Genomic DNA, 27,999 nt, shown 5'->3' on the forward strand with positions numbered 1-27,999 from the left:
TGCTTCCTCCAGCTCCAGCAGAACAAACAGCACATTCATGAGCAGTCAGTCAGTCAGTCAGTCAACAGTTTAGTACCTCTGGAGAATTCACTTCTTTTTCTCTGAATGTCACATTTGTTCAAACGCGCCTCATACAATGAGGATTATAATCTGGAGCATCGTGAGCACCTTTCTGTTCAGCGTCATTTTTACGCAACGACGTCGAAGGTATGTGGAAATAAATAACTTTGCCTGCATAAACCTAGTACACGTGGCTCTCGAAGTAGCTAATTAAATTTTAAACGTCACTTTTATGTAGGCTAGTGAAGAAGAATACATCGATATTCTGTTTGGTTGGTAACATTACAGCTAATTAACCTTATGTTTAAATGCGTATTAAGTACTTTCTGTCACTTCAGTATTGCGTTGTTTATGAACTTTATGCTGTAACAAAGCTCATTTACTAACAAACATCTGTATAAAGTGTTGGAAAACTGATTTTTGTGCTTTACCCCTGTTGTAGACCAGTTTTCACATGTGGCGGGAACTTTACTGGAGACACAGGACTGATTGGAAGTCAGGGGTACCCCGGTGTTTATCCACCCAACAACAAATGTGTGTGGAGAATTACAGTAAGGACAGATGTGTGGGATATTTCTTTAAATGATTTAAAAAAACAGTAAAGATGTATTTCATAAATAATAATCTCGCTGCCGCATGCTAGGCGGTTGCTAGGTACATGGTTATATGGTGGTTTGTTCCATTTTTGTTACAGAAAAGTAACAGCACATGCTTCACTATTATTAACCCTTTTTAGAAAGGATTTATTAGAAATATTTGTCAAAAATTATTTGTAAGCTAGTAACATTTATGAAAGTAATCTTTTCAATTTGGGGTGTTTTTTATGCTCCATTGGTACTAAGATAATTCATTGATTCGGTGTTCCTGAAACCAGAATTGCATTTTTTTAAAGAATCATACAAAAAGGTTGTAAATTTGTATCAGTTCTTAAAAGTCATTTATAAATCTTTTTCCCACATTCTGTATTTCATACACTACTAGAGCGGTGGGTTCTAAAAACTATTCCTACAACATGACGAAATTGTGGGAAACTTGTAAACAAACAAACAAACAAACAAACAGTTTGCTGCCGTTATTTCTTAAAACAATACAATATTTTTTTTCTTGTCTAAAAAGTGCTTCTTGAATTAAGAATTTTAATGTTTTTTTTTGCAGCATACTTTGGTTGTTAACCTTATGACCGATTCACACGGGGCTTCAGTGTCAATGCTTGATGAAGGCCATGCACAGCAAAATCCTCACAATGAAATTTACCCAGTTTAGCAAATATTTGGTCCCTTTCTAAATTGACTGAGGTTTACTTAACAGCAGAGTTAAAGTTAATGAGACAATGAAGGGATTAAGTAAGTGATGATTGAGCACTGATGATGAATACCTGCTGTTAATAAGCAGAAAAAGAGAAGAGAAACACAAAACTACAACTGACTTCAGTCATAGATTAAATAAACTGAAATAAAACACATCAAATCTCTCAAACTTTTAGCAGAGCATCATTAAGCAACTCCACAAACAGCAGCTTTACTTATTAACAACCTGTTTGGCCTTATTTCTGCCACACTCTACAAAATTCCATATAGTGATATTATTAAGAATTAACCAAGTAAATTTTTACAACAACTACAACAAAACAACAACACTTTTGGTGATTTAAGCTGTCACCACTGGAGAACAGTAGTTGCTTTACTTGGACTCTGACTCGATTTCCAATGTTAGTTTCTCTTTGTTTGCCAAATGGTGTGTTGTGGCAAATGTTGTATAAAGAGCAATTGTGCTCTGGATAATTGATTCTGTGGTGATTTGGCCACTGGTCAAATCAGTAAAATTGATTTTGACTTATTAAGTTTAAATAATGTTTTATCTCAAAAGGAGCACTGTATCAAGAACATGGAACTCAGCAATACTTTTATCAGATCATAAAACACATTGAACATCTCAAACACTGAAAACACACAGACATAAAGAATCAGTGTATGCTTCTCAACTATTGTGAGTTTTTTTTTCCTACAGTGCATGCTGGGAACTTTGGATGAATGTTGTATAATTCTCTTAGCATACACTGCAGCAAAAAAAAAAAAATCTCTAACCACTGTTGAGATAGATATGCTGATTATTGATATCTGTGTCTCTAAAGTGATTCAGATGCTCAATGTGTTTTAAAAAATGTATAAAACCACAGCTGAGGTCCATTCTCTTGAAAAACACAGAATTTTGTTGCTTATATGATAAACCATCATTTAAACATGATCTTTTATACAGTAACTCTTATCAGGAGTAAACATCAATACAGGATCAGTCAACCTGATCCTATTTGCTCTCTTTATACTCATAGCAAGCAAAGAAAAATCAACATTAGAAGCTCAAGTAAATTAACCACTTTTCTCCACGATGGTGACATCAAGGGGGAAAAAAACATGTTTTCTTTTGTAAAATGTAAATAACTAAAACGGTTAATTCTCAATAAATCTCATATGGACTTTTGTGAACATCTGACAGAAATAAAGTCAAGCAGGTGAGCAATGAGCGAAGCTGCTGCTGCTTCTCTTCTGTTTCTGCTTATTAACAGCAGGTGTTCATCATCAGTGCTCAATCATCACTTAATTAACCCCATCATTGCCTCGTTAACTTTAACTCTGCTGTTGAGTAAATTTTACTCAATTTAGAGAGGGACCAAATATTCTCTGAACTGAGTAAATTTTACTCTGAGGATTTTGCGGTGTGTCTGAACCAACACAATCTCACGGCAATTCGTAACTTTTTGATTTAGTGGCTAATTCGTACGATCTAATTCGTACAATTTAGTACGATTTGCTCATCCCCAATGATGGTTGGGTTTAGGGGCGGGGTTAGGTGCCACGCCTCCTTTTTAAAATCGTACAATTTCGTACGACTGAACTCGTACGAATTAGCCACTAAACTGACAAAACGTAAAATACTTACGTTTTCGCGTGAGATCAGGCTGGTCTGAACTTGGGGCTGACGCGATCATCATAGCAGCGTCAACCAATGAATTTATTCCGCAATCGGCTACCGTCTGAGCTGGAGTATTTGCACTAAGCGATCTGATTCAGTGCTTCCCACAGGCTTAAAATATACTTGCGGTGGTAGATGGATTGAAACACAGCTTTTACCCACAGCATATAAATGGTCAACTACATGTGGCAAACAAAAAAAAAAATAGTGTGATTTTTAATAATATTTTTATTTATTATGACACTGTTATACACCTTTTCTTTTCAATGCATTAAAATTATTTGAAAAAGGCTTTTGAAATAAAAGAAATCCACTATTTCTCTTACTTTTATGATATTTAGAAGCTGTGTGCACCCACTGACAAGTAAAGGCTGCTTTCTCTCTCTCTCTCTCTCTCTCTCTCTCTCTCTCTCTCTCTCTCTCTCTCTCTCTCTCTCTCTCTCTCTCTCTCTAAAGTTGCTTTATTGGCATGACATTTACAGTATTGCCAAAGCATTTCAGATATGTATAAAGAATGTAATATATTAACATCATTAAATTAATAAAATACAGCAAATGAGAAATAAATAACTGAAAAAGTGTATTTTTAGTGCTTAAAATTATAGTAATTACTAGAATAAAAAGTGTAGATTATTTAAATAAGGCAAATTAGTTGATTAGCAGCTTCTAATGGTGTACAAATATTTTGCAGGCAGTATTTTTTGTATAGTAAAGTTTATCTGAGTCGTTTATTAAATGAATAATCATTTAATGTTTCTCTCGTGGCTGTGCGCACGCAGTGAGATATGAAAGGGTAATGCAAAAACGCACAAATGGATAGGGGTTACACAAATAATGACAACTTATATATTTAACTTTAGCGAAAGCAAAAAATGCATTCCGGACATTTTAGGATATTCAGAAACTATGGTCGGATATATCGTGGAGCAAAAGGCAAAAAACATTTTCCGCTGGTTAATCGATCCCGAATGATTTGAACGGATACAAAAAAAGTGTAAAAGGATGATAATATAAGTATTATTCACTTGTCACCACCAAATATAATTTGGCGGCCGTTAATATACCTGGGCGGCCTGCCCAAGTAAAGTCTATGTGTGGGAAGCACTGTGATTGGCTGAAGCGTCCATTGGCGCTTGAAAAGTTGAGAAATTCCCAACGTCTACAGCGAGCAACGCTACTGAATCGGCGCAGATGTATCTACAATTCAGTTTGACAACACTTGACATCACCCATTCAAAGTGAATAGGAAGCGTTGACACTGAAGCCCCGTGTGAATGTGGCTTTAGCTGTAACCTTGCTACCACCACACTGAAAAAAATTATTCAGAGATGATTCCTTGGATTTACAAAAATTTTTCACGGTAAGTGGTTGTAAACAATTTATTTGGGTTCAATTTAAACAAACAAATTAAGGAGAATTTTCCTAAATTTAATTTGTTTGTTTAAATTCAACACAAATAAATTGTTTGCAACAGTTTTGCAGACATAATTTTTTTCAGTGCAGGATGTTTTAGTTTACATCACTTTTTTTTGCAATTAAATCCTAATCTAACAATGACAAGCTATATTGTTAAAAACGTTTAAGTTTTAACTACATTTTTACCACAGTTTTATTCATTTTAGGAGGAGTAACAGATTAAAACACATTTACTGTCATCCTACAACCTGTGGTTTTTAAACAATAATATTGTAGTCTAAACACAATGCAATCATGACAAACTAGATATAATCTAAAAGCTTAAATACCTGGTGATAAATTTTTGATAGATATTACTGAGCATTTATGTATTAATTTGCAATTCACTGCAATCCACATGCACATTTTTTGTTTTCATGATTTTAGACATAGGCGGAGGGTGAACAAACTCCAGGGTAAGGCTAATATATGCGCTGCCCTTTAATGCATTTAAAAAGATTTGCGACCGACCAAGAAGAGGTTTTAACAAAAGCAGCGCCTATCAACAAACGTCTATTATATTCAACACGCACATTAAATTATTTTATGAAACTCACCCACTGATCTACACTACTGGTCAGAAGTTTGGGGTCAGTTTATTTATTTTTTGTTATTATTACTTTTATTTAAAAATCTAATTAAAATTATTCTGTTCATCAAGGCGGCATTTATTAAATATTAAAAAAATGTTAAATACTTATTTATTAAATATTTATTTATTACTTACTGTATGCAGTTTCAAATGAAATTATTACTTCTTGTTGCTTTTATTACTATTACCAGTAATAACTTTATAACTCTTAATAAGAGCGATTTCTGAAGGATCGTGTGACTCTGAAGACAGAACTAATAAAGCTGAAAAATTCATCATCGCGAACGCAACCCTCTATTCTGCCACCCTAGGCGGCCGCCTAGGTCGCCTCTGCACGTGCCGGCCCTGAAAATATTAAATCATTGTCTTTTTCACAAGGCCAATCGAAAACCGAACTTAGCAATAAATATTTGACCTTTAAAATGTAAAACTCCAAACGATTGCCTAAACAAGATAACTACACTATAGGCTAGACTATGTTACAATTAAACTACCAATTTAATGCTGAAAACAAATTAAACCAGAATAATATATAATACTCATTTGTCGTTTTATTACTTATGTCCTTGACCAGCAAAACAAAATAGTTGGCTGGCCAGCACTATTGGTTTGGTTATCAGAGCTGCTGCGAACTCCAGTAATAAACAGCACTCATCAGTGCAACTTGTGGGGTTGGATAGTTTTATTTTTGTGCGGAGGGTGACTTTAATTTTGATTGACAAACTTACAATAGCTAAAGTGTTGTGTTAATCATCAACATTAAATTACATTCATATTATGACTTACACCTGTTACATGTTTCCAATGCATTTTTTTCTTTGCTGCTATCTCCGTGGTCTCTGGCCAGCCTTCCCTAGCCTTACACACGCTCCGCCTATGATTTTAAGTGTTTTTTAGAGGCTAAATTCAAATCAAATACCATCAAACTACTTTATAATTTTATGTCTACTTCAAAAATATTGTCAGTAGTATGAAAATAGTTCATATTCCTTAAATTATAGGGGGCACCCTTGTAAAGTCCAAGAAAACTGGATTTCATTTGGTGGTCATGTTTGGTACTGCGGCTAAACAAAATCTTCCACAAAGATTATTTTTTTGAGATACGGATTAAGAAACAAATTACAGATTTATAAAGATCTCAAGAGAAAAAGTTAATTCATATAATTTGTACAGTTTAGAAAAAAGCATAAGAATGCAACAGTGAATGGGATTTCAAATATCTGCCACCGATTTATATGAATCACCATTTTCAGGTCCCTCAGGGGAGGGTCGTGTCCCTCTTGTTCCGAGTTCTGGATCTTGAGAGTGATAGTCTCTGCAGATACGACTTTGTTGATGTATACGATGGCCACATCAACGCGCAGCGTCTCGGCCGCTTTTGTGGTACCGCCAAACCCCGAGCACTGGTCACCAATGGAAACAAGATGCAAGTGGTCATGGTGTCGGACGCCAACACAGCTGGGAGTGGTTTCCTTGCTGCATACTCAGCGATCCGCCCAAATGAAAGAGGTAACAAGACTACCAAATGACTACCAGCCAAATATAGAACGCAGCCCTTCCCTGTTACTTAAAATCAGCTTGACTGTGATTTACTGTTCACGTTAGGTCATCTGAATCCTTTGAAAAATAGGATATGCAGGCTGTTTACTACACATTTCGACTATTTCAAACCTCTATGAACTCTGTGCATATTTGGAACACATATTAAAGGGATAGTTCACCCAGAAATTACAATTTTATAATCATTTACTCAACTTCACTCGTTCAAAACCTATTTGAGTTTCTATCTTCTGTTGAACACAAAAACAAGATATTTGGAAAGATTCTAGCTGCTGGGAGTTTCATGGTATTTCTTCCTCACTATGGAAGTCCTAGCAACAGCATTCTTCAAATTATTTCCTTTTGTGTGTTTAACAGAAGAAAGAAACTCATAAAGAATTTTAACTAAATGGGGGAGAGTAAATTATGCGGAATTTAGATTTTTGGGTGAATTAACTCTACGTTTTATTAGATTAAATCAGAGAGCTCTCTATAGATTTTTTTCTATCACGTGCTTCTGTTGATGCGTGGAATCCAGATGGAGTCGCAGAAAGTAAAAAACTGAATGGGAGACATGGAGGAAAGTCCATATTTTTGTGATCTATACCATATTTCAAGGGAGATATAAATAACCACATATATTGGGCATTATCCTATATCATGAAGAGGGTTTTCTTTAGTAGTTTTCTACTAAACTAAAATATATTTGCCTGTCATTGACGCGGTAGATACTGTATAAGCTTTTACGTTACATGAAATTAAATACTATAGTGTTTGGAAGCATACTATAGTTAGTTACTTGAATTAAACCGTTGTAGTAATTATATTCTTGCTGTGGTACAACACAACTTTAGTAATGAACAAATTATTCAATAGGCTTCAGTTTTCTACGCTATAATTATACACCATCACAATACATCACAGTTTAAGCTAACATTATTTATTACAGTTTATCAGTTTACTATACTGTGGTGTTCTGTAGCATTTATTAACAGAGTTGTGCACATAATACACTTTAATATGTGGTTCAAAAACATGTTTATTATAAATTACTATAGTTTTTTCCTATGCCGATATCTTCCAAACATCACGAAATAACAGATAAGCATACAAAAGCGTGGATGCATATCTACATTACTATTTATTTATTTTTGTTAGAGGGAAAAGTGCTCCACAATAATAACCGTCTGGTTTTGTCACAAGGGTTGCATTTCTTTTTTGTTCGGTCGATGAACTTACCATCAACAAACATTCATTGCTGCTGCGCATCTCGATGTTCATGTTAAAGTTGTTTATTTGCTGATACACCAGTAAAGACTTGGATTATTGCAAAACAAGACGGATATTTCATTACAGCGATTATATGGCATGGTACGTTATTTATATTCTCCTGAATATTGTATGTGTGGTAGTGTTTGTATCTGATTTTTATAGAACACATTAACATATTTACACACATAGCTAGGCCTGACTATAACCTTTATTGTTGCTGTCAAATGAATTATCACGTTTAAAACAGTTTGTAGGCCTACACATTGAATAAATGTTTATTACATGTCACCTTTTCTTCTGTTTTTCAGCCAGTTTCTTGAACTTTCGATCCCTTTATGAGCAAAAAGTTTTGGAAGTCTATAAAAGCCGTTCGGCATTTCTTATATTTGCTGATTTAAACAATTATAAACAAAACAGAAATATTTTGATGTTCTGATAGCAATTCCTGTGTAGAAGCATTACTTCCTGCCCTCCATCTGAGTCTCACGCGTCATGTGAAAACAACCTATAGACATTCAAAATCGAGAAAACATTGTTAAACAAAAATGGTAAAACATTCAAGGTGACTTTAGTGGTTCAACTGTAATCATATGAACCTCAACGAACACTTGTGTGTGCTAGCAATCTGTTACAATGACTTTGTTTGCCTTTGGGTTCTGCATTAGGTCAGGGTGTGTGTTTACTACAAGCAATACGACGCTTGTGTGTTGCACTGCTGTCTCTAATACATTGTATATACATTAACTGCTAAACATTGGATTGCCTTAAGGCTGGTTTATACTTCTGAATGCTGTTTGTGTTGGTCTACAACAGGGGTGTCCAATCTCTGTCCTGGAGGGCCAGTATCCTGCAAAGTTTAGTTCCAACCCCAATCGGACACCCCTGGGCTAGCTAATCAAGCTCTTAAGCTGCGGTCACACTGGACTTTTCTCCCCAATAGACTTCCATTCATTCTCACGTGAATGCGTCATACTGGAAGCGCAAGGTCGTGCGTCAAGATGCGCTGATCACTGCTTTGGAAAGTTCAAGCTTGCTGAACTCTGACCTGCGAAATCGCATCACTTGACTGCGTGAGACCAATCGAGGATCAAAACATGACCTCTGTACAGAAATTTAAAATATGGAGCAATCGCTTGCTTTTTTAATGTCTAATCATATTGTTTAATCCTGCCCTTATCGCAGCGTCGTACGACAGAATTTAGCAAGCTCAAACTCTAGTGTGACTGCAGCTTTACTAGGCTTTCTCGAAACATCCTTGCAGGTGTGTTGAGACTAAAATCTGCAGCACACCGGCCCTCCTGGACTGAGTTTGGACACCGCTGCTCTACAAAAACACTTCCAAAATGCTAGCTGGCAGTATGTACCTCATGTGTCGTGTTTCTTCACATGTGCAACAACTTTATTCATAAGGTAAACACAAAACCAAAGTTTACTAGACTACGGTGTTCTGTAGCATTCATTAACAAAGAGTTGTGCACATTATACACTTTAGTATGTGGTTCAAAAACATGTTTATTATAAATGACTATAGTTTTTTCCCATGCCGATATCTTCCAGACATCACGAAATAACAGATGAAAGCATACAGAAGCATGGACGCATATCTGGTTCAACTGTAATCTTACAAACCTCAATGAACGCTTGTGTGTGCCAACAATCTGTTACAATGACTTTGTTTGCCTTTGGGTTCTGCATTAGATCAGGGTGTGTGTTTACTACAAGCAATACGACGCTTGTGTGTTGCACTGCTGTCTCTAATACATTGTATATACATTAACTGCTAAACATTGTATTTCCTTAAGGCTGGTTTATACTTCTGAATGCTGTTTGTGTTGGTCTACAACAGGGGTGTCCAATCTCTGTCCTGGAGGGCCAGTATCCTGCAAAGTTTAGTTCCAACCCCAATTGGACACCCCTGGGCTAGCTAATCAAGCTCTTAAGCTGCGGTCACACTGGACTTTTCTCCCCAATCGACTTCCATTCATACGCACGCGAATGCGTCAGACCGGAAGCACAAGGTCATGCGTCAAGTTGCGCAGATCGCTGCTTTGGAAAGTTCAAGCTTGCTGAACTCTGACCTGTGAAATCGCATCACTTGACTGCGTGAGACCAATCGAAGATCAAAACATGACCTCTGTACAGAAATTTCAAATATAGAGCAAACTCTTGCTTTTTTAATGTCTAATCATATTGTTTAATCCTGCCCTTTTTGCAGCGCCGTACGACAGAATTTCACAAGCTCAAACTCTAGTGTGACCGCAGCTTTACTAGGCTTTCTCGAAACATCCTTGCAGGTGTGTTGAGACTAAAATCTGCAGCATACCGGCCCTCCAGGACTGAGTTTGGACACCGCTGCTCTACAAAAACACTTCAGAAATGCTAGCTGGCAGCATGTACCTCATGTGTCGTGTTTCTTCACGGGTATTTTGTTTACCTTAATGTACAAGTACCTAAAATCAGCACATGAGCAACAACTTTATTCATAAGGTAAACACAAAACAAAAGTTTACTAGACTACGGTGTTCTGTAGCATTCATTAACAAAGAGTTGTGCACATTATACACTTTACTATGTGGTTCAAAAACATGTTTATTATAAATGACTATAGTTTTTTCCTATGCCGATATCTTCCAGACATCACGAAATAACAGATGAAAGCATACAGAAGCATGGACGCATATCTGGTTCAACTGTAATCTTACAAACCTCAATGAACGCTTGTGTGTGCCAGCAATATGTTACAATGACTTTGTTTGCCTTTGCGCTCTGCATTAGATCAGGGTGTGTGTTTACTACAAGCAATACGACGGTTGTGTGTTGCACTGCTGTCTCTAATACATTGTATATACATTAACTGCTAAACATTGTATTGCCTTAAGGCTGGTTTATACTTCTGAATGCTGTTTGTGTTGGTCTACAACAGGGGTGTCCAATCTCTGTCCTGGAGGGCCAGTATCCTGCAAAGTTTAGTTCCAACCCCAATTGGACACCCCTGGGCTAGCTAATCAAGCTCTTAAGCTGCGGTCACACTGGACTTTTCTCCCCAATAGACTTCCATTCATACGCACGCGAATGCGTCAGACCGGAAGCTATGACAACTCAGAAGACTCACACCCATCGTAAAAGTCATTAAGTTCACACTTGGGGCACAGGTTGAGGCACAGGTCGCCCCCAACATACATAGAATTAATCACATAAGAGTTCATTAAATTTAAATGTAACTGAACTAAAATGCACGCAATCTTTCAGTTCCCAAGCAAAATGAACGCAGGGATTGATTATTCCTATGACGATTTTTCAGTGTGCAATGTAAGATGCTACTGGTCTAATCCGATTCAATGAATTAAGCTAAGCTAAAAGTGCTCCTGCCATATCTGGAGATTGGCTAAATGGATTAAAAAATAATAGTTTAACTCTAATTAACTGGGAAAATGAGCCTAATTACAAAAATTGTAGACAGTTTCTTTAAGCTGCAGTTTCAGAATAGCTTCCCCAAACACAGGTTTCTGACTTCATTACTCAAACACATTTAAAATGTTACACTACATAACACTAATAACTGATTATTGTTCATTACAGTTGACCGGTACTGCGGGGGTCTTCTAGACAAACCCTCTGGGACAATAAAGACCCCTAACTGGCCAGATAAAGACTACCCACCGGGAGTAATGTGTTCCTGGCATATTGTTGCTCCTCTAGACCAGGTGATAATTCATTCTTTCTCTGCTTTTCATGCATGGCTGACAGCGTCTTGACAGGACGAGTATGAATAAATGTCTTATTTAAATTGCAAAGTAACTTCCCCTTCGCAGATCATTGAGCTGAAGTTTGAGAAGTTTGATGTGGAGAGAGACAGCTACTGCCGCTACGACCATGTGGCTGTGTTTAATGGGGGAGAAACTAATGAGACACGTAAGATCGGCAAGTTCTGCGGAGACAGCCCACCCAAGTGAGACCCTCAGTCCATCACGCATGCATTAATATATGATTTACAACCTGCTCAGTGTTTATGTGCCACAGACATTGACCCCCAACAGAAATGTATGTGATTATACTAGAAAATGTAATGGAATGTATTACATAATATACAGTACTAGAGCTTATATTTTTCACCATGGACAGTGAATTGCTACTATGTACAGTATGTGAGCCTGGACCACAAAACCCGGCATATGGCACACACATATATCATCTGAAAGCTGAATAAATATGTTGTTTTATTGGTATATTGTTTGTTAGGTTACAATCAGGGGCGGACTGGGACAAAAAATTCAGCCCTGGCACTGTAGCCACACCAACAAACCCCACCCACAGACACGCACATTCACTACTTATATTTGTATACAGATGGTGAAATCATATATGCAGTACCATATGTCAGTGTTTCCCAACCCTGTTCCTGAAGGCACACCAACAGTACACATTTTCAAGCTCTCCCTAATCCAACACACCTGAATCAACTCACCAGAACATTAAAAGAGACTCCAATACCTGAAGTGAATGGGTGATATAGGGGAGACATCCAAAATATGTTCTGTTGGTGTGCCTCCAGGAACAGGTTGGGAAACACAGCCATATGTAATATATATTTAAACATTTAATGTATGTGTCTGGAACAAAAAGAACCTGTTTATAACAAATTTATACATACATTTATTTCATTAGTTCATTTTCTTTTTGGCTTGGTCCCTTTATTAATCTGGGGTCGCCACAGCGGAATGAACCGCCAACTTATCCAGCATATGTATGCCCCCTCAGCTGCAACCTATCACTGTGAAACACCCATACACAAACATTCACACACATACACTACGGACAATTTATCTTACCCAATTCACCTATAGCGCATGTCTTTAGACTTGTGGGGGAAACCGGAGCACCCGAAGGAAACCCACACGATCACAGGGAAGAACATGCAAACTACACACAGAAATGCCAACTGACCCAGCTGAGGCTCCAACTAGCGACCTTCTTGCTGTGAGGTGACAGCGCTACCCACTGTGCCACTGCGTTGCTCCTTTCAAGAATATTTCAGTTAATTTTATGCTTTAGGCAGCGTCTGATTTTAGAGCCATTTTTTTGCTTTCTCTGAGCTTTTCAGCACTGCCTTTCCTTTTTTATGGTCCATCTCTGACAATTAGCTTGTGTTGCACTTACTGTTTGTTTGACATTCTTGCAAGATTTTGATTACGTCCTCATAACCTCAAATTGTGTCGGCCCATCTCGAAACCAGCTGGCTTTCGCCAATTGGGCCAAATGCTTAACATTTATTATTATTATTACTATTATCATCATCATCATCATCATCATCATATTCACACCTTGCAAGAGATAAAAGCTGCCTGCATGTAAAAACAACACATATTTTGAAAAAAATTAAAAAATTAAAAAAACGGACCAGCCCACATTTAAAAAATGGTCCAGCCCTTCTGGCATTTGCCAGAATTGCCAGATGGCCAATCCGCCCCTGGTTACAATATTTAGCAGAGATACAATTATTTTAGAAATGTGGAATTTGGGTTCAAAGAAATCTGATGATTTAATTTGATTAAATGATTTATTTGGCATAATATAAAAATGTATAATTATGACAATACAAAGCATTGTTGGCTATTCCCAGAAAAATACCCATACGACTAGCAGGACAACATAGGATTAATCCATAGAAATGAAAATTTACAGCAAAGAAGACATGTATTATAGCTAATTTGTAACACTCAATTATTTTTTTCTTTCAGTAACTCTGAACTGAAAAAAAACTGAACATGTATTTTAAAATCTATTTTAAAATATATATTGTTAAAACTGATATCAGAATCAGAAAGAGCTTTATTGCCAGGTATGTTCACACATACGAGGAACTTGTTTTCGTGACAGAGCTTCTACAGTGCAACAGGATAACAGTAAATATATTTAAAAAAAAATAGAAGTAAGTAGTGAGTGCAAATATACAAACTGACAAGTGTATGTACGTGTTTATTACAATATACAATGTTATATGTGCAGCTGTTATGTGCAAATTGGCATGTAAAGTGTGTTGTTAAATAAGTGTATATGTGTATAAAAGTGTATAGCAAGTAGTGATGTTGGTTCCGCAATATATACACACACCAGGGTCACGAAAGCGCAGTGGCTAATACAATTGCCTTACAGCAAGAATGTTGTTTGTTCGAGCCTCGGCTGGGTCGGTTGGTGTTTCTGTGTGGAGTTTGCATGTTCTCCCGTGTTGGCGTGGGTTTCCTCCGGGTGCTCCGGTTTCCCCCACAAGTCCAAAGACATGAGATATAAGTGAATTGAGTAAGCTAAGTTGTCTGTAGTGTGTGTGTGGGTGTTTCTGTTTCCTAGTGATGGTTGCAGCTGGAAGGGCATCCGCTGCGTAAAACATATGCTGGATAAGTTGGCGGTTCATTCCGCTGTGGCAACGCCTGATTAATAAAGGGACTAAGCCAAAAAGAAAATAATTGAATGAATACACACACACAAATTTTTATTCTTAATCAAATATTTCCCAATTGATGTTTATTTTCACTATATTTGCTGAAATCCTTGTTTCTTGTAGCTTGGCTGGAATAAAAGCTGTTTTTACAATTTTTAAGACAAATTTTAATGTCAATACTATTAACCCTATTAAGAAATATATACATTATTTGATTGGTTACAGAACAAAACACTGTTGTCCAATAACTTGCTTAATTAACCTAACATACTTGGCTTACGTGGTGCAGCAAGAAAGTTGCTGGTTCAAGCCTTGGCTGGGTTAGTTGGCATTTCTGTGTGTAGTTTGCATGTTCTCCCGTGTTGGCATGGGTTTCCTGTGGGTGCTCCGGTTTCCCCTAGTCCAAAGCATGCACTATAGGTGAATTGAATAAGCTAAATTGTCCGTAGTTTATGTTTGTGAATGAGAGTGTATGGGTGTTTCCCAGTGATGGGTTGCAGCTGGAAAGGCAACCGCTGTGTAAAACATATGCTGGATAAGTTGGTGAATCGTTCCGCTGTGGCGACTCCTGTTAATAGGACTTAGCCGAAATGAAAATGAAGGAATGAATGAGCACTCCACTTGTTTTTGGATATAGGCTCATTTTACAAGTCTCCTATAGATAAACAGTTGAGTTTTACCATTTTTGAATCCATTCAGCCAATCTCTGGGTCTGGTGGGAGCACTTTCAGCTTAGTTTAGCATAAATCACTGAATCGGATTAGACCAGAGAGTTCAGATAATTTTTTCTATTTAAATCTTGGCTCTTCTGTAGTTACATTAAGACTGATGCAAAACTAAATGTTGCCATTTTCTAGGTCAATATGTCTAAAAAAAACTATGCTCTCATTCTGGCATAATAGTAAAGGAACTTTGCTACTGGACCATGGTTGCAGCAGGCACAACAATATTACGCAGCGCCTGAAAAAAATCCCCAGCTAGGTAACTGTAACTAGGTAACAGTTTTGTGTATAATCATTGTGTCTGCTGCAGTAAAGTTTCTTTATTATCATACCAGTTTCTTCTTTAAGGTGCACTTACAAACCATCTTTTTGATTAATAAAGCGTATCCGCGCAGTCGATAAAGCTTTACTTTACAGAGGTATTTTGAAAGGATATATTTCCATTCCGTACATCATTTATTTATTTGATCTCCTAGGCCAATTTATTCATTTTACAAAAAAAATAATAATAATAATGAAAATAAACATAGGCTAGCCTAATATATGCTAAATAGTTAGCCTATTTTCAAGGCTAACTCATATTAGCCTTGAAAATAACAATTTTATGTTGGTTTTGGTACACATTAATGTAATTAGAGAAAAGGAAATTTATCAAAACTCTTTAAAAAAATTTTTGAACAAGATGCTAATAGTCTAATCCGATTCAATGATTTATGGTAAGCTAAGCTAAAAGCACTCCAGCAAGACCCAGAGATTGGCTGAATGGATTTTAAAATGGTAAAACTAAACTTTTTAACTTTAGAGGAATTGTAAAATGAGCCTATTTCTGAAAAATAAATAAAAAACGGTGTGTGTGTGTGTGTGTGTGTGTGTGTGTGTGTGTGTGTGTGTGTGTGTGTGTGTGTGTGTGTGTGTGTGTGTGTAGATTATATTCAGACCGAATTGTATTTTTCAGTGGTTGATGCTACATTATTGCCCACCCCCCAACCCCCATACAGAGTTGGTTTGTGTAATAAGCCCGCGTTTAATAAGCCATGCAGTTTCTTCTTTAAGGTGCAATTACAAACCACCTTTTTGACTAATAAAGCGTGTCCGTGTGGTCGATAAGGCTTTACATTACAGAGGTATTTTGAAAGGATATGTCCATTCCAATTCAACATCGTTCATTTGATCTCCTACTTTAGGTCAATATTACAAGTCATGTAGAGTTGAGTTTTACCATTTTTTTACCATTCAGCTGGTTTCTGGGCCTGGTGGAAACAATTTTAGCTTAGCTTAGCTTAGCTTAGCATAAATCATTTAATTTGATTACATCTTGTTTCATAACTGAGAAAGCAGCATACAATGTGACCGTGAGCTTAAAAAACATTTTTTGGCAAGCCAGGCTCATTTACAATCTTGATTAACTTATTCCGTTTTAATAATTTTAAACCATTCAAGCTGCATTAGATGAAACAGAACCTAATTCAGCGAGCGCAGATTTCAGTGCGCATCATGCGTCTGAGCATGCATTACCAAACACACACTTCCCTTTTATATAATTGCATGCAGTCGTAGCCTAATTCATAAAATAGAAAGTCTTAAAGAACACAAACACTTCAGCAGCACTGAGTGGGATAATCGGAAGATGCAACTGGGCCGGCTTAAACATTATACCATTTTTATCACGGAAAGGGCAAATATTAAGTTCACTAATGACACACAGAATCTGACAAATCACACAGTTTCAGTAGTGAAGTTTGTGCAAAGTGCAACATACAAAACTCAAACACGTGTGCAAAGCACTTTGTTGCAGTTTGTGTCAAAAAAGATCAATATTTCTATACAATTCTACACATAATCTTGCTTTTGCTTTGCTCTCTCTAAACGCGCTCTCTTCTCTTGACGCGCGCTGCTGCGTGTCCCTCACCAGTATAAACAATATCGAGAGTTAATAACTGAACTCATTTCAATATCACTGATTCGATTAATTAAATACGAAAGCTCTATAACGTGCTGTCGATTGACGTGTTGTCCTTTTTTCCCTTTAAATCTCTCAAATTATCATATGTGATCTTCTCAGTTATTGGACTTTATAACTGACAAGGGAAAAATGTCAAAATCATAAACACAAGATGTCTTAAACTGTTACTGTTCACCGTTGTGCTTAGCATTAGTGTAATCCAATACTGAAAATTCAGGATTTAATAATGAATATTGAATAAATATTAAGATTTCAAAATGTTTCAAAGAGCAGGTCGATGCACACACATAGATCGCCATGATAAAGAACTCTAAACGCCATATGTGTCGATTAAAACATGCAAAATAATGTTTTTGATATGCTATAAATGATAATGTAACAGCTATCTACCACTAACAAGTAGGCTAATATGCAAAGATGTGCTATTCAAAAGTTTGTTTATATTAGTTATTAAAAATATTAATGTCCATTTTGGCTCTGGTGCATTAAATAATAATGAATAATAATATTATAGATAATGGTATGGAATGTTGATATTTTCTGAAGGTATCATCTCAAAATGGTAAAATCCAGTATAGTGACAACACTAGTTACAGTTATTGTAAAGATTATTATATGCATTAATAGCAGTATGGGTGATTCTATTACTTGTATATTTGACATTTCAAAAAGTTAAAGAATAAAAACAGCAATTATTTCCAGTATCTCATTGAAAGCATATTTAATTTATAATCCAGCTTTTGCCAAACATAAATGATTAAATGTTTTAATGTTAGGGAATAAAGCGTTTTTTTTTTTTTTTTTTTTTTGTCAACTCTGTTATGAATTTGGTAATGTGTAGAAATCACAATAAATCATAGCAAGAAAAATCCTTATGGGTAGTTACTAAATTGTAACTGAATTGACAGTAACAATTTACAGCTTTGCAACTTTTTAGCCAAACAGTCTACTTGCTATAACTGCTAAGATCACATGACACTAATGAAATCAGTATTAAAATATTTAATGCTGTGAGGCAAATGTGCTACCCACTGCGCCACTTTTTTTGTAAAGAAAAGCTAAATGAAATACTTTGATTGCACAATGCGCAATTTACACAACTATAAGAGCAGCAGTGAACAAGTGCTATAGACAAGTTTCAGGTGTGTAAAGTCTAAGAAGCAAAGCTTTAGTAAATGTATTTATTTATTTATTTTTATTTTTTTAAAGAAAGAGAGAGTACAGTTAGTGGTATAGCCAGAGAGGCAGTTAAGATTAGGAAGGAAAGTGGAGACTAAACAGTTGAGTTTTTAGTCGTTTCTTGAAGACAGCAAGTGACTCTGCTGTTCTGATGCAGTTAGGGAGTTCATTCCACCAACTGGGCAGATTGAATGCGAGAGTTCGGGAAAGTGATTTCTTCCCTCTTTGGGATGGAACAACGAGGCGACGTTCATTCACAGAACGCAAGTTTCTGGAGGGCACATAAATCTGCAGAAGTGAGAGCAGATACGAAGGAGCAAAGCCAGAGGTCGCTTTGTAAGCAAACATCAGAGCTTTGAATTTGTTGTGAGCAGCAACTGGCAGCCAGTGCAAACGGGTGAGTAGCGGAATGACATGTGCTCTTTTGGGTTCATCAAAGACCACTCGTGCTGCTGCGTTCTGAAGGAGCTGAAGAGGTTTGATAGAATTAGCTGGAAGTCCGGCTAGTAGAGAGTTGCAATAGTCCAGTTTGGAGAGAACAAGAGCTTGAACAATGAGTTGAGCTGCATGTTCAGATATGAAGGGTCGGACCTTTCTGATGTTATAAAGTGCGAATCTGCAAGATCGAGCATTTCGAGTTTTCATGCAAAACTTGGCAAACATCATTCAAGCAAGCAAACACTGAGATAAATATAGTCTGCAGTACAAATAATAGTTGTAAAATAAAAGTTAGTTTGCTTTTATTAAAATGACATAAAACATTTACAAAGTTAAATACATTACTTTTAAAAGCCTATTAATTATTTTATTACCTTTAAAATAATAGTTATATATATATATATATATATATATATATATATATATATATATATATATATATATATATATATATATATATATAAATATATATATATAATTTTTTTTTTGTTTTTTGGTCTCTTGGTCCACCCTAAGTTCCAACCTGGAGCCGGGCCTGATCATCAAAAATGGTAAAACTGAACTGTTTAACTCTAGAAGAGTTGTAAAATAAGCCTATTTCCAAAAAATACATTTAAAAAAAGTGTGTGTGTGTGTGTGTGTGTGTGTGTGTAAGGGTATATTCATTTAAAATGTTTTTTTCAGTGGTTGATGCTACATTACTGCATTCCCCCCATTAACCCTAATAAATGTTTACGTTTAGACTTTTAATACAGACTTGGTTTGTGTAATAAGCCCGTGTTTAATTGTCCGTGCGATTTCTTCTTTAAAGTGCACTTACAAACTGCCTTTTTGATTAATAAAGTGTGTCCGCTCGGTCAATAAAGCTTTACCGTACAGAGGTATTTTGAAAGGATATATGGTCAACATCATTTATTTATTTGCTCTCCTAGGCCAATTTATTCAGACGGCCATCATCTCCTCATAACGTTTCTCTCCGACCTGAGTCTGACTGCTGATGGATTCATCGGCCATTACCGCTTTAAATGGAGGAGTCCCAGCACAGCCAGCGCCCCTCTGACCCCCGCGGGCACCATATCACCCAGCACACCACCCGCAGGTCAGTCCACCAGGATTCATTCACATGAAAAATGCAAGTAGCGGCACGGTGTAAAACTGCTGTACATTATGAGAATAAACGCGTGTAGGTAATGACATTGGAATGTATCGAAGATTTATTGTGTTTGCTTCATATGGAAGCCATTAGTCGGGTCACATGGGAAGACTAATGTGCTTCTATTTTGTTACAAAAGTGCTTTGACGGAAATAAATGTGTGTGTTTTATACTCTGTTCTAGTGAGTTATTGTCGAAACTGATCCTTCTACCTCTTTTCCAACAAAAGCTCTTACATATTCAGAAGAACTTTGCAAGCAGAAATGTAAAAGGACTGGAACAATTGAAAGTCATTACTGCTCGAGTAACTTTGGTAAGTGGTGGTTGTTTGATTGTAAGTGTGTTTTTGCTTTCCGCAGACTCGATTAACTGCAGGATTTCTTGGAATTTCTTTGATTTTGCAGCTCTAGGCATGAATATTCCTGCATTTTTCACATGTTTAGTGCTTTTATTAAGACATGAATGAAATAAAAGCAATAAAATAGCAATGAAATACCCGATTCTGAAAACGAAGTTCATTCACTTTTTATCAAAATGACTTTTGAAGATGAATATTGGTATCACTTTATACTTATTTATTTCTTTATTGTATCTGTAATATAATGACAATAATTTAACAACTTAATAATGTAACTTAATTGCTTATCAAAAATTTAGTTTAAATAATTCGATTTTTTTTATATAATTCTGAAGAAAGTGAAATTTTCTTCAGAAATTTCTTAAGAATTAAAAAAAAAAATTAAGTAAAACAACCATCACCAAATTACCAAATACCATAATATGTTTGCAGATATTTAAGAAACGTTAAGTGAACATTCTTGTTTATCTAAAAAACAATGCTGAGGGCAGATCTTTGAAAATGTGCGTTACGTGCCGGAACACTGTCTTTGTTTTGGCTCTTTTAACCCACCCAATGCCATTTTAACCAATTATATTCCATTCATTCAGTCATGAAGGCTCTCAAAGCATGTATCCGCAACCAAAATGGGACCTCTGGTGGACAGTAACAGCCTCCAAAATAAAACGCAGATTTAGAGTTCCACATAAGGTGATTATTAATTAGCAAACAATATAAATATTACGAATGTAAACATTAGGTGAGCAGGTTACATTGTAACCCTGTGTCCTGACATCATGCTACGTGATGAGATTTGCAGTGATAAGCAATTGGTCTGTTTGCCCCAGACGAAACACGACAGAAATTTAAATACAGCCATTCATGTGAGCACAATAGTGCACTCACTGCACTCCAACGAAATGGTAAGATTTACAATCTAATTAATACATATTAAAGCTTTTTAACATTATTAAATGTACATTCTGAATCACTGATTTGTGTTGGTTTGCACTGAGTCACAGTTCTAAAATTCAATTTCAAACGGTTTATTTTATTATTTATCAGCTGCTTCTTTCAGTAGTAATAAATGGCACGTAAAATGGCACTTAAACTCACATTATTAGCATTTAACACTGAATAAAGCGCATGAGGTTTATCTGAAGTGATTATTGTCAGTTTATTCTGTTGTTCATCTGTGAGAAATATAAATTTCAGGTGTTGGTTAAGACAAAAACTCCTTTTAGTATGGAAAATATTCCTTCTATCGCATGACGTTGCTTTTATAGAAAACGGTTCAAATGAGCCTTAAATCAGCCTTTGGGGCTTGATAGTCAGGCACACTCACGTCAATCTGACAACCTGCGCTTAAACGTTCAAGAAACGTAACGCCTAAAATGATGTAATTCATGCAAATATTGCACTGTTTGCTAATGCGGTTACATTTAAAGGGTACCTATTATGCAAAAATCACTTTTATAAGGGGTTTAAACACAGTTGTGGGGCAATAGTCTGTAAATTCAATATAACCAGCTAATAATGATAAAAATGTAATCATTTTTTTTATAATGACACTTCATATAAACAGTCTGTAGAAACACTTTGATTGACTTTCTCTTTTTGTATGTGTCATAAGAGAGAGAAAGCCCCATTAGTGATGATCTCTTCCTCAGTTGCATAGGATGTTAGTCTTGTTTTTGAATCTGCCACTATGCTGACACATAGGCATTTGTAGATCCACCCTCTTTTGAAAAGAGGCCTGGGAGCACAATCTCATTTGCATTACAATTAGGATCATAGCCTAAAAGGGGCAGTTTCAAAGAGTTTTAAAACATTATTTGAGGGATATTTTGAGCTGAAACTTCACATACACACTCTAGGGACATCAGAGAAAATGTAAAAAGGGGCATAATAGGTCCCCTTTAAAAGTTAACTAAACCTCTCAGTCGCTGTTTCTGTTTTAATAATGCTCATAGATGGAAAATGTGTTCAGGCCGATACTGAGACTCAGCTCCTTTATTTTAATTGCAGCGGCAGTAAAGCTGCTGAGCACAGTGAAAACAGCAGAAGCGCACAGAGCAAGACTATACATACTTCATACATAACCATGAACATGCAGTTTTATGCCAAAAAGAAACCATGATACTGTGAATTTGCCTTTTTTTTTTCTTCTTTCTCCTTCCTCAGTGATTACGGCCACTCTTATCTCAGCAGCCATGAGGGAGCAAAGCGTTCTTGCCACTTTTTCCATCATGCACCTTTATAAAGAAGGAAATTTAGCCATCCAACAAGCTGGGAAAACCATGAGCACTAAAGTCACAGTCCTCTGCAAACAATGCCCGCTGGTCAGAAGAGGTGAGTATCTTTACACTGATCCATCTCTAAAAATACCTAGGTTAATCATTTTAGGTGATATTTCCCATACCAGAGGATATTTTGGGGCAAAATAAGCATTTATTTATGTGCTTTTTGCATTTTACTAAACTACAACATATAGAAAAGAAAACCAATACAATAATAATATATATAAAATACAATACATAAAAATACTAAACTATACTAAACCGAACAACAGAACACAGAGGAACAAATGCACACGAGAGCAAAAATATTACACTTACTTGGACCCCCTTTTGCTTTCAGAACTGCCTTAATCCTTCATGGCATAGGTTTAATAAGGTACTGGGAGTATTCTCTAGAAATTTACATCCATATTGACATGAAAGCATCACGCAGTTGCTGCAGATTTGTCGGCTGCACATCTATGATGCAAATCTCCCGTTCCACCACATCCCAAATGTGCTCTATTGGATTGAGGTCTGGTGACTGTGGAGGCCATTTGAGTTCAATGAACTCATTGTCATGTTCAAGAAACCAGTCTGAGATGATTCATGCTTTATGACATGGTGCATTATCCTACTGGAAGTAGCCATCACAAGATTGTGGTCATAAAGGGATGGACATGGTAGAACAATACTCAGGGAAGCTGTGGTGTTGACACAATGCTCAATTGGTACTAATGGGCTTAAAGTGTGCCAAGAAAATATCCCCTCACCATTACACCTCCATCTTGAACCGTTGATACAAGGCCGGATGGATCCATGCTTTCATACTATTGATGCCAAATTCTGACCCTACCATCTGAATGTTGTAGCAGAAATCGAGACTCATCAGACCAGGCAACGTTTTTCCAATCTTTTATTGTCTAATTTTGGTGAGCCTGTGTGAATTGTAAATCATAATTTAAATCATAATTTGTCCAATAGGAAATGAATGGCCAATACTGAATTTAAAAGCATTTTTATTAGTACATTTGGAGGTAAATAAATAAAAAGACATTTAAAAAATACATAAATTACTAGTTTTTATTTGTTCATAGATGAACAGTTATATGATATTTGGTAAAAATAAAAATAAAAATCACACCTGAGACGTTCGTGCCCAAATTTGTCCACTAGGCATGAATTAAGCTGCCAGTTCTAATATGCTTGAGGGTTAATTGAAACCATCTCAGCTGGTGAGTACAGCAGATGTTTAAAGTTGATTGAGGTAGATGAAGGTGATAGTTTGCAAATTTCATCCCCCCCCAAAAAAGTCTTTTGGCTCCACTTATGGTGCTAAGATATTTCAGGCAGGATATGCCATTTCAGCGTCACGGGTGTGAAACTTAAGCTCACTCAGGAGAGGCTCTCGGTTGGTTTCCTTGGGTCACAGACAGCTAGAATAATAACTTTCTTCAACCACATGGATGGTATGTGACTTTATTGTGCCATGCTTTACCTCAGCTCACTTAGTAGCGAAATATTAAGCCATTTCTCGGAAACTCTGAAAAGCAACTGTTTTGTTTTGAGGGAAATTTCTAGAAATGTGCCATGGAGGAATTTGCGTCGAAGGATGCAGGACAGTTTTTGGCATTTTAGAGGAGCTGTTTGAGATTAATCATTTGCGGTTGAATTTTTAAAAATGAAAAGCAAGGGAATAAACAAAAGATAATATTTTGGAGTAATATTATATTAAAGCAAATGTGTAGAGTACTGTGTTGCAACTTAATTTTTTGCACCTTTTTAAAAGGTACCATTCCAGTGACTACTTTAGATTATTTTATGGCCAATAAAAGTACTCCTTTTTTTAAGTAATCATCTTTTTCACAAGAGTGTTGTAAAATGTTATTGGAATAACAAGCATGCAAGTTCATATTGAATAATTCATAGCTAAGGCAGGCAATTTCAGAGAGACTAGCAATAGCTAACTTTTTGAAAGCACAAGATCACATCCACTTATTGTTAAAACGGTTTTGTAAGCTTGTCGTTGTTTTATACATGTTTATATTATAAAATTTGATGCATTTATGGAATGGGAAAACGGAATCAGATGTTTCTGGTTCAGGAGATACTGTTCTGCCTTCTATTCTTCCTTGCTCTCCCATTAACATGCAGAAGTACGCAGATACATAAGTTGTCAGCCAAGTAGAACATGTAATTTCAGACAGAAAATAAATGACAGAAAGCGACGATTGGTTAAATATACTTGTTATACAGTGCATCCGGAAAGTATTCATAGCGCTTCCTTATAAGTCAATAATACAGCATTTGTAACTGCATTTACAACCTGCTTACTAATGTTTATGAATGTAGAGTTGATGCTTAACAGATAATGAATTCACTATTTGCTAATGCTTAATAGATGACTCAGAGTGTGTAGTTATTATAAAGTGTTACCGAAGATTCTTTTATTTGTTTTTAATTCTCTTAATGGTCTTGCCCCACCTTATATAGCCTTTACTAATTCACCAACGTCATTTTAGAGCTAGTATTTGAATGATTCTCTAATGTAATATCTTAATTGATGACAAAACAGGTGATCGTTTAGTTGTTCAGCTGTATTTTAAAAAAATATGGCGATCTCTTCTCCTCTAAGGGCTTATTAGGAGGTCTCTGTTGTCAACTTGTGGCGCAACGTTTACTGTCTTTGCTCTGCTCAGTATGACAGGCTGATGGCCGATGACTCGCTGTATCTCAGAAATTATAAATATTTAAATAGACACTATCCTTGAAAATAAACTGCATAGTTGCAATCTAAACAACCACAATCGTGCCTAAAACAGCCTCAAAAGTACATTATGTTGTCCAACAGCTGCGATATTTGTCAAACTGTAGTGAGTTTATTGATCTGCTGTCTATGTGAGCAGAGTAATATAGAATGGTGAGGAGGCTGAGCGAGTTCTGATATTGCAGAATATCTCATGGCTATAAGCCAATCAAATTCGAGAACCAGACAACTGTTGTACAATCATCAATATTACATTTCATTCATAATTCTCCCTACATTAATTACATGCTTTCTATTCAGGATTTTCAATAATAAAAGCATTTTTGTCTGGGTGGCACTAGCCCACTCAAACTGAAGGTTCAAAATTACCCAGACAAAAATGTTTTTATTATGGAAAATCCTAAATAGAAAGCATGTAATTGTGTAGCCTTGTGACTGCCTCAGAGTGAGTAATTGCTAACAGAATTTTCATTTTAGGGTTAATTAAACCTTTAATGCTGCTTCTGCTTTTGAACTCTCTGTCTTTGACTGAACTGCTTAGCATTGATTGTGTGTATGTGTGTTTGTGTGTAGGCATGGGGGGGGTACAGTATATGATTCTGACGGTATGATGACCTTGTATAAAAATCTGGTGGAAAAAGCCGTTGGCAGGGCGGGACGCCCCCTAATATTATGGTAGGGGAAACACTGCAATGAAAAACACAGATTTCTTACCATTTAAAACGGCATAGCAGTTATAATGGTATAGCAGAAAATGTTAGCTGTTTTAAAACCTTGACTTTTCCAAACAAAGGTATACCTTGAAAACAGATATCGTCCCATGCCTATTTGTGTGTGTCATTGACTTAAGTGCAGCTTACACTTTATGAATCTTTAGATATGAGTCTTTATGAATCATTAGAAGTCTTTAGAAAAGATTTTTTAATTTGAAGTATTAAAATAAGGGTGTAAACAAGAACTTCATTTTATTTTGAACAAGGCACAGCTAACAAATGCATTGACCAGCATTGTAATGGGAGTAAACCACTAGAAATATACTATGAGAAGATACTGGCAAAATACTGTCATATTATAAACATGAGTTTGACCTGAAAATTAAGCGCACACTGCTGTCAGGGTTGCCAAGTCTGCTTTTCATTCCTCTTAAAGGTTTGACATATTATTTCGATTCTATTTATCTGAAATGGTTCTATCTAAAAATATTTTAGACTACTGAATATAAATCCTGCCAATGATAAAAAGTGATTAAGGATGGAGTAAGCACACTTTTGTGAGGTGCAGGAGCTCTAATGGAGAGACTGTGCACAGATGTTTACATATTGGCAGGACTCTCCAGGACAGTTGCCAAGTAGACACCTAAAAAGTTGAAGAAAGTCCAATGATTACAACTTTAAAATATTGATATTTTAATAATATTAAAATATTATTTAATATTTATTCATTCATTTTCATTAGGCTTAGTCCCTTATCAGGGGTCGCCACCTCGGAATGAACCACCAACTATTTTGGCATAAGTTTTACGCAGCTGAAGTCCCTTTAAGGCAAGTCATTTCACTCGGTGCCCATCTTTGAAACGCCTCTCAGGAAGTATGCTTGGCATTCTGTTTGAATGGGGAAACATCAAATTCTCCAAAACTGCTTGCCAAGCTTACCATTGAGTTTTATTTTAGGAATCACCAATAATATTAAACAACAACTTTGTCTTTAGTTTCATTTCTAAACATCCAAATCACATAAAATCTGCAGAAACTCACGTCTAATCCGAACCCTTCCTCCAGAGTATTGTCAGTCTATAGCAATAGATGATTGGCTCCTGGACTAGAAGGCGGACTTTATTCGCCATATAGCAATTGATGATTGGCTCCTGTACTAGTAGGCAGGGTTTATTCGCCATATTGACCGTTACACTCTTCCCCATTCAAAAAGATACGAGTGACATGTCTTATGTATTCTATAGTTTTTGACGCAGCGAATGCCCTTTCAGCTGCAACCCAGTACTGGGAAACAACCATACACTGTCGCATTCACACGCACTCATACACTATGGCTAATTTAGCTTATCCAATCCACTTATAGCGCTTGTCTTTGGACTGTGGGGGAAACCGGAGGTGTGGAAATGCGGAAGTGGCATATTTAAAACCTGGCAACCCTTACTGCAGTTTACTTCATAAGGGATTTTGTTTTATTCCAAAACGACTAAACCTTTTTGAAGGAATCTGTTGATTAATTGTCAAACTCTTAATGCCACATGTCAAAAGGTGTATATGCTATTTGTATTGGGCTATTTTGTAATGTTGTGTTTGTTTTGATTATTTAGGGCTCAACTACATAGTCATGGGACAGACCAATGAACACGGACAAGGCGTTATTTCCCCTTATAACTTTGTGATGCTCTTCAAAACCAAGAAGCAACAGGATTTGGCCGTGCTGAAAAATATACGCTGCTGATGTGCACAGGTGACCAAAGCCATGCCTGGATTTCTTTGACAAACCATTCACTTGATGTACACACAGCTAATAACATTCATACTTGAAGGACTCTTTCAGTATTAACTGAAACGCAGTGTCTTTTACTACACACAACACGAAAAGATTCCAGCGACAAGCAATTTGTCTGTTTCGACATGACAGAAACATTTTAATACCAGCCACTGCAGTCATTAACATTGCATTCTTCAGTATTTAAAGTATCTGGCTACAGAGTGACTGGTGTTGTTGGTTTCATTTCAAACTTTCATTTTCAAAACGTTTGCTAGTTATTTTTAGGGATGCACCGATACTATTTTTTTTTTTAAATCGATCCGATCTCGATACCAAAATCAACTGATACAGATCCG

At 36.3% G+C, this 27,999-nt stretch overlaps 2 protein-coding genes across 2 annotated transcripts in view; one reads left to right on the forward strand and one right to left on the reverse strand.

The window, feature by feature from the left end:
* pcolce2a (procollagen C-endopeptidase enhancer 2a) lies at positions 1-27,913 on the forward strand. The gene is made up of 9 exons (XM_056471951.1): positions 1-207; positions 503-611; positions 6,331-6,586; positions 11,468-11,592; positions 11,701-11,837; positions 19,559-19,725; positions 20,009-20,092; positions 22,301-22,468; positions 27,480-27,913. Exons 1-9 carry the CDS (start codon positions 137-139, stop codon positions 27,608-27,610), a joined length of 1,248 nt encoding a protein of 415 aa, XP_056327926.1. The 5' UTR covers positions 1-136; the 3' UTR covers positions 27,611-27,913.
* The window catches only part of dipk2aa (divergent protein kinase domain 2Aa), a 419,818-nt gene that overhangs the window by 171,670 nt on the left and 220,149 nt on the right, over positions 1-27,999 (reverse strand). The gene's annotated exons all lie outside the window — the stretch shown is intronic.

The sequence above is a fragment of the Danio aesculapii genome, chromosome 2 (assembly GCF_903798145.1).
Source record: "Danio aesculapii chromosome 2, fDanAes4.1, whole genome shotgun sequence".
NCBI classification, from domain to species: domain Eukaryota; kingdom Metazoa; phylum Chordata; class Actinopteri; order Cypriniformes; family Danionidae; genus Danio; species Danio aesculapii.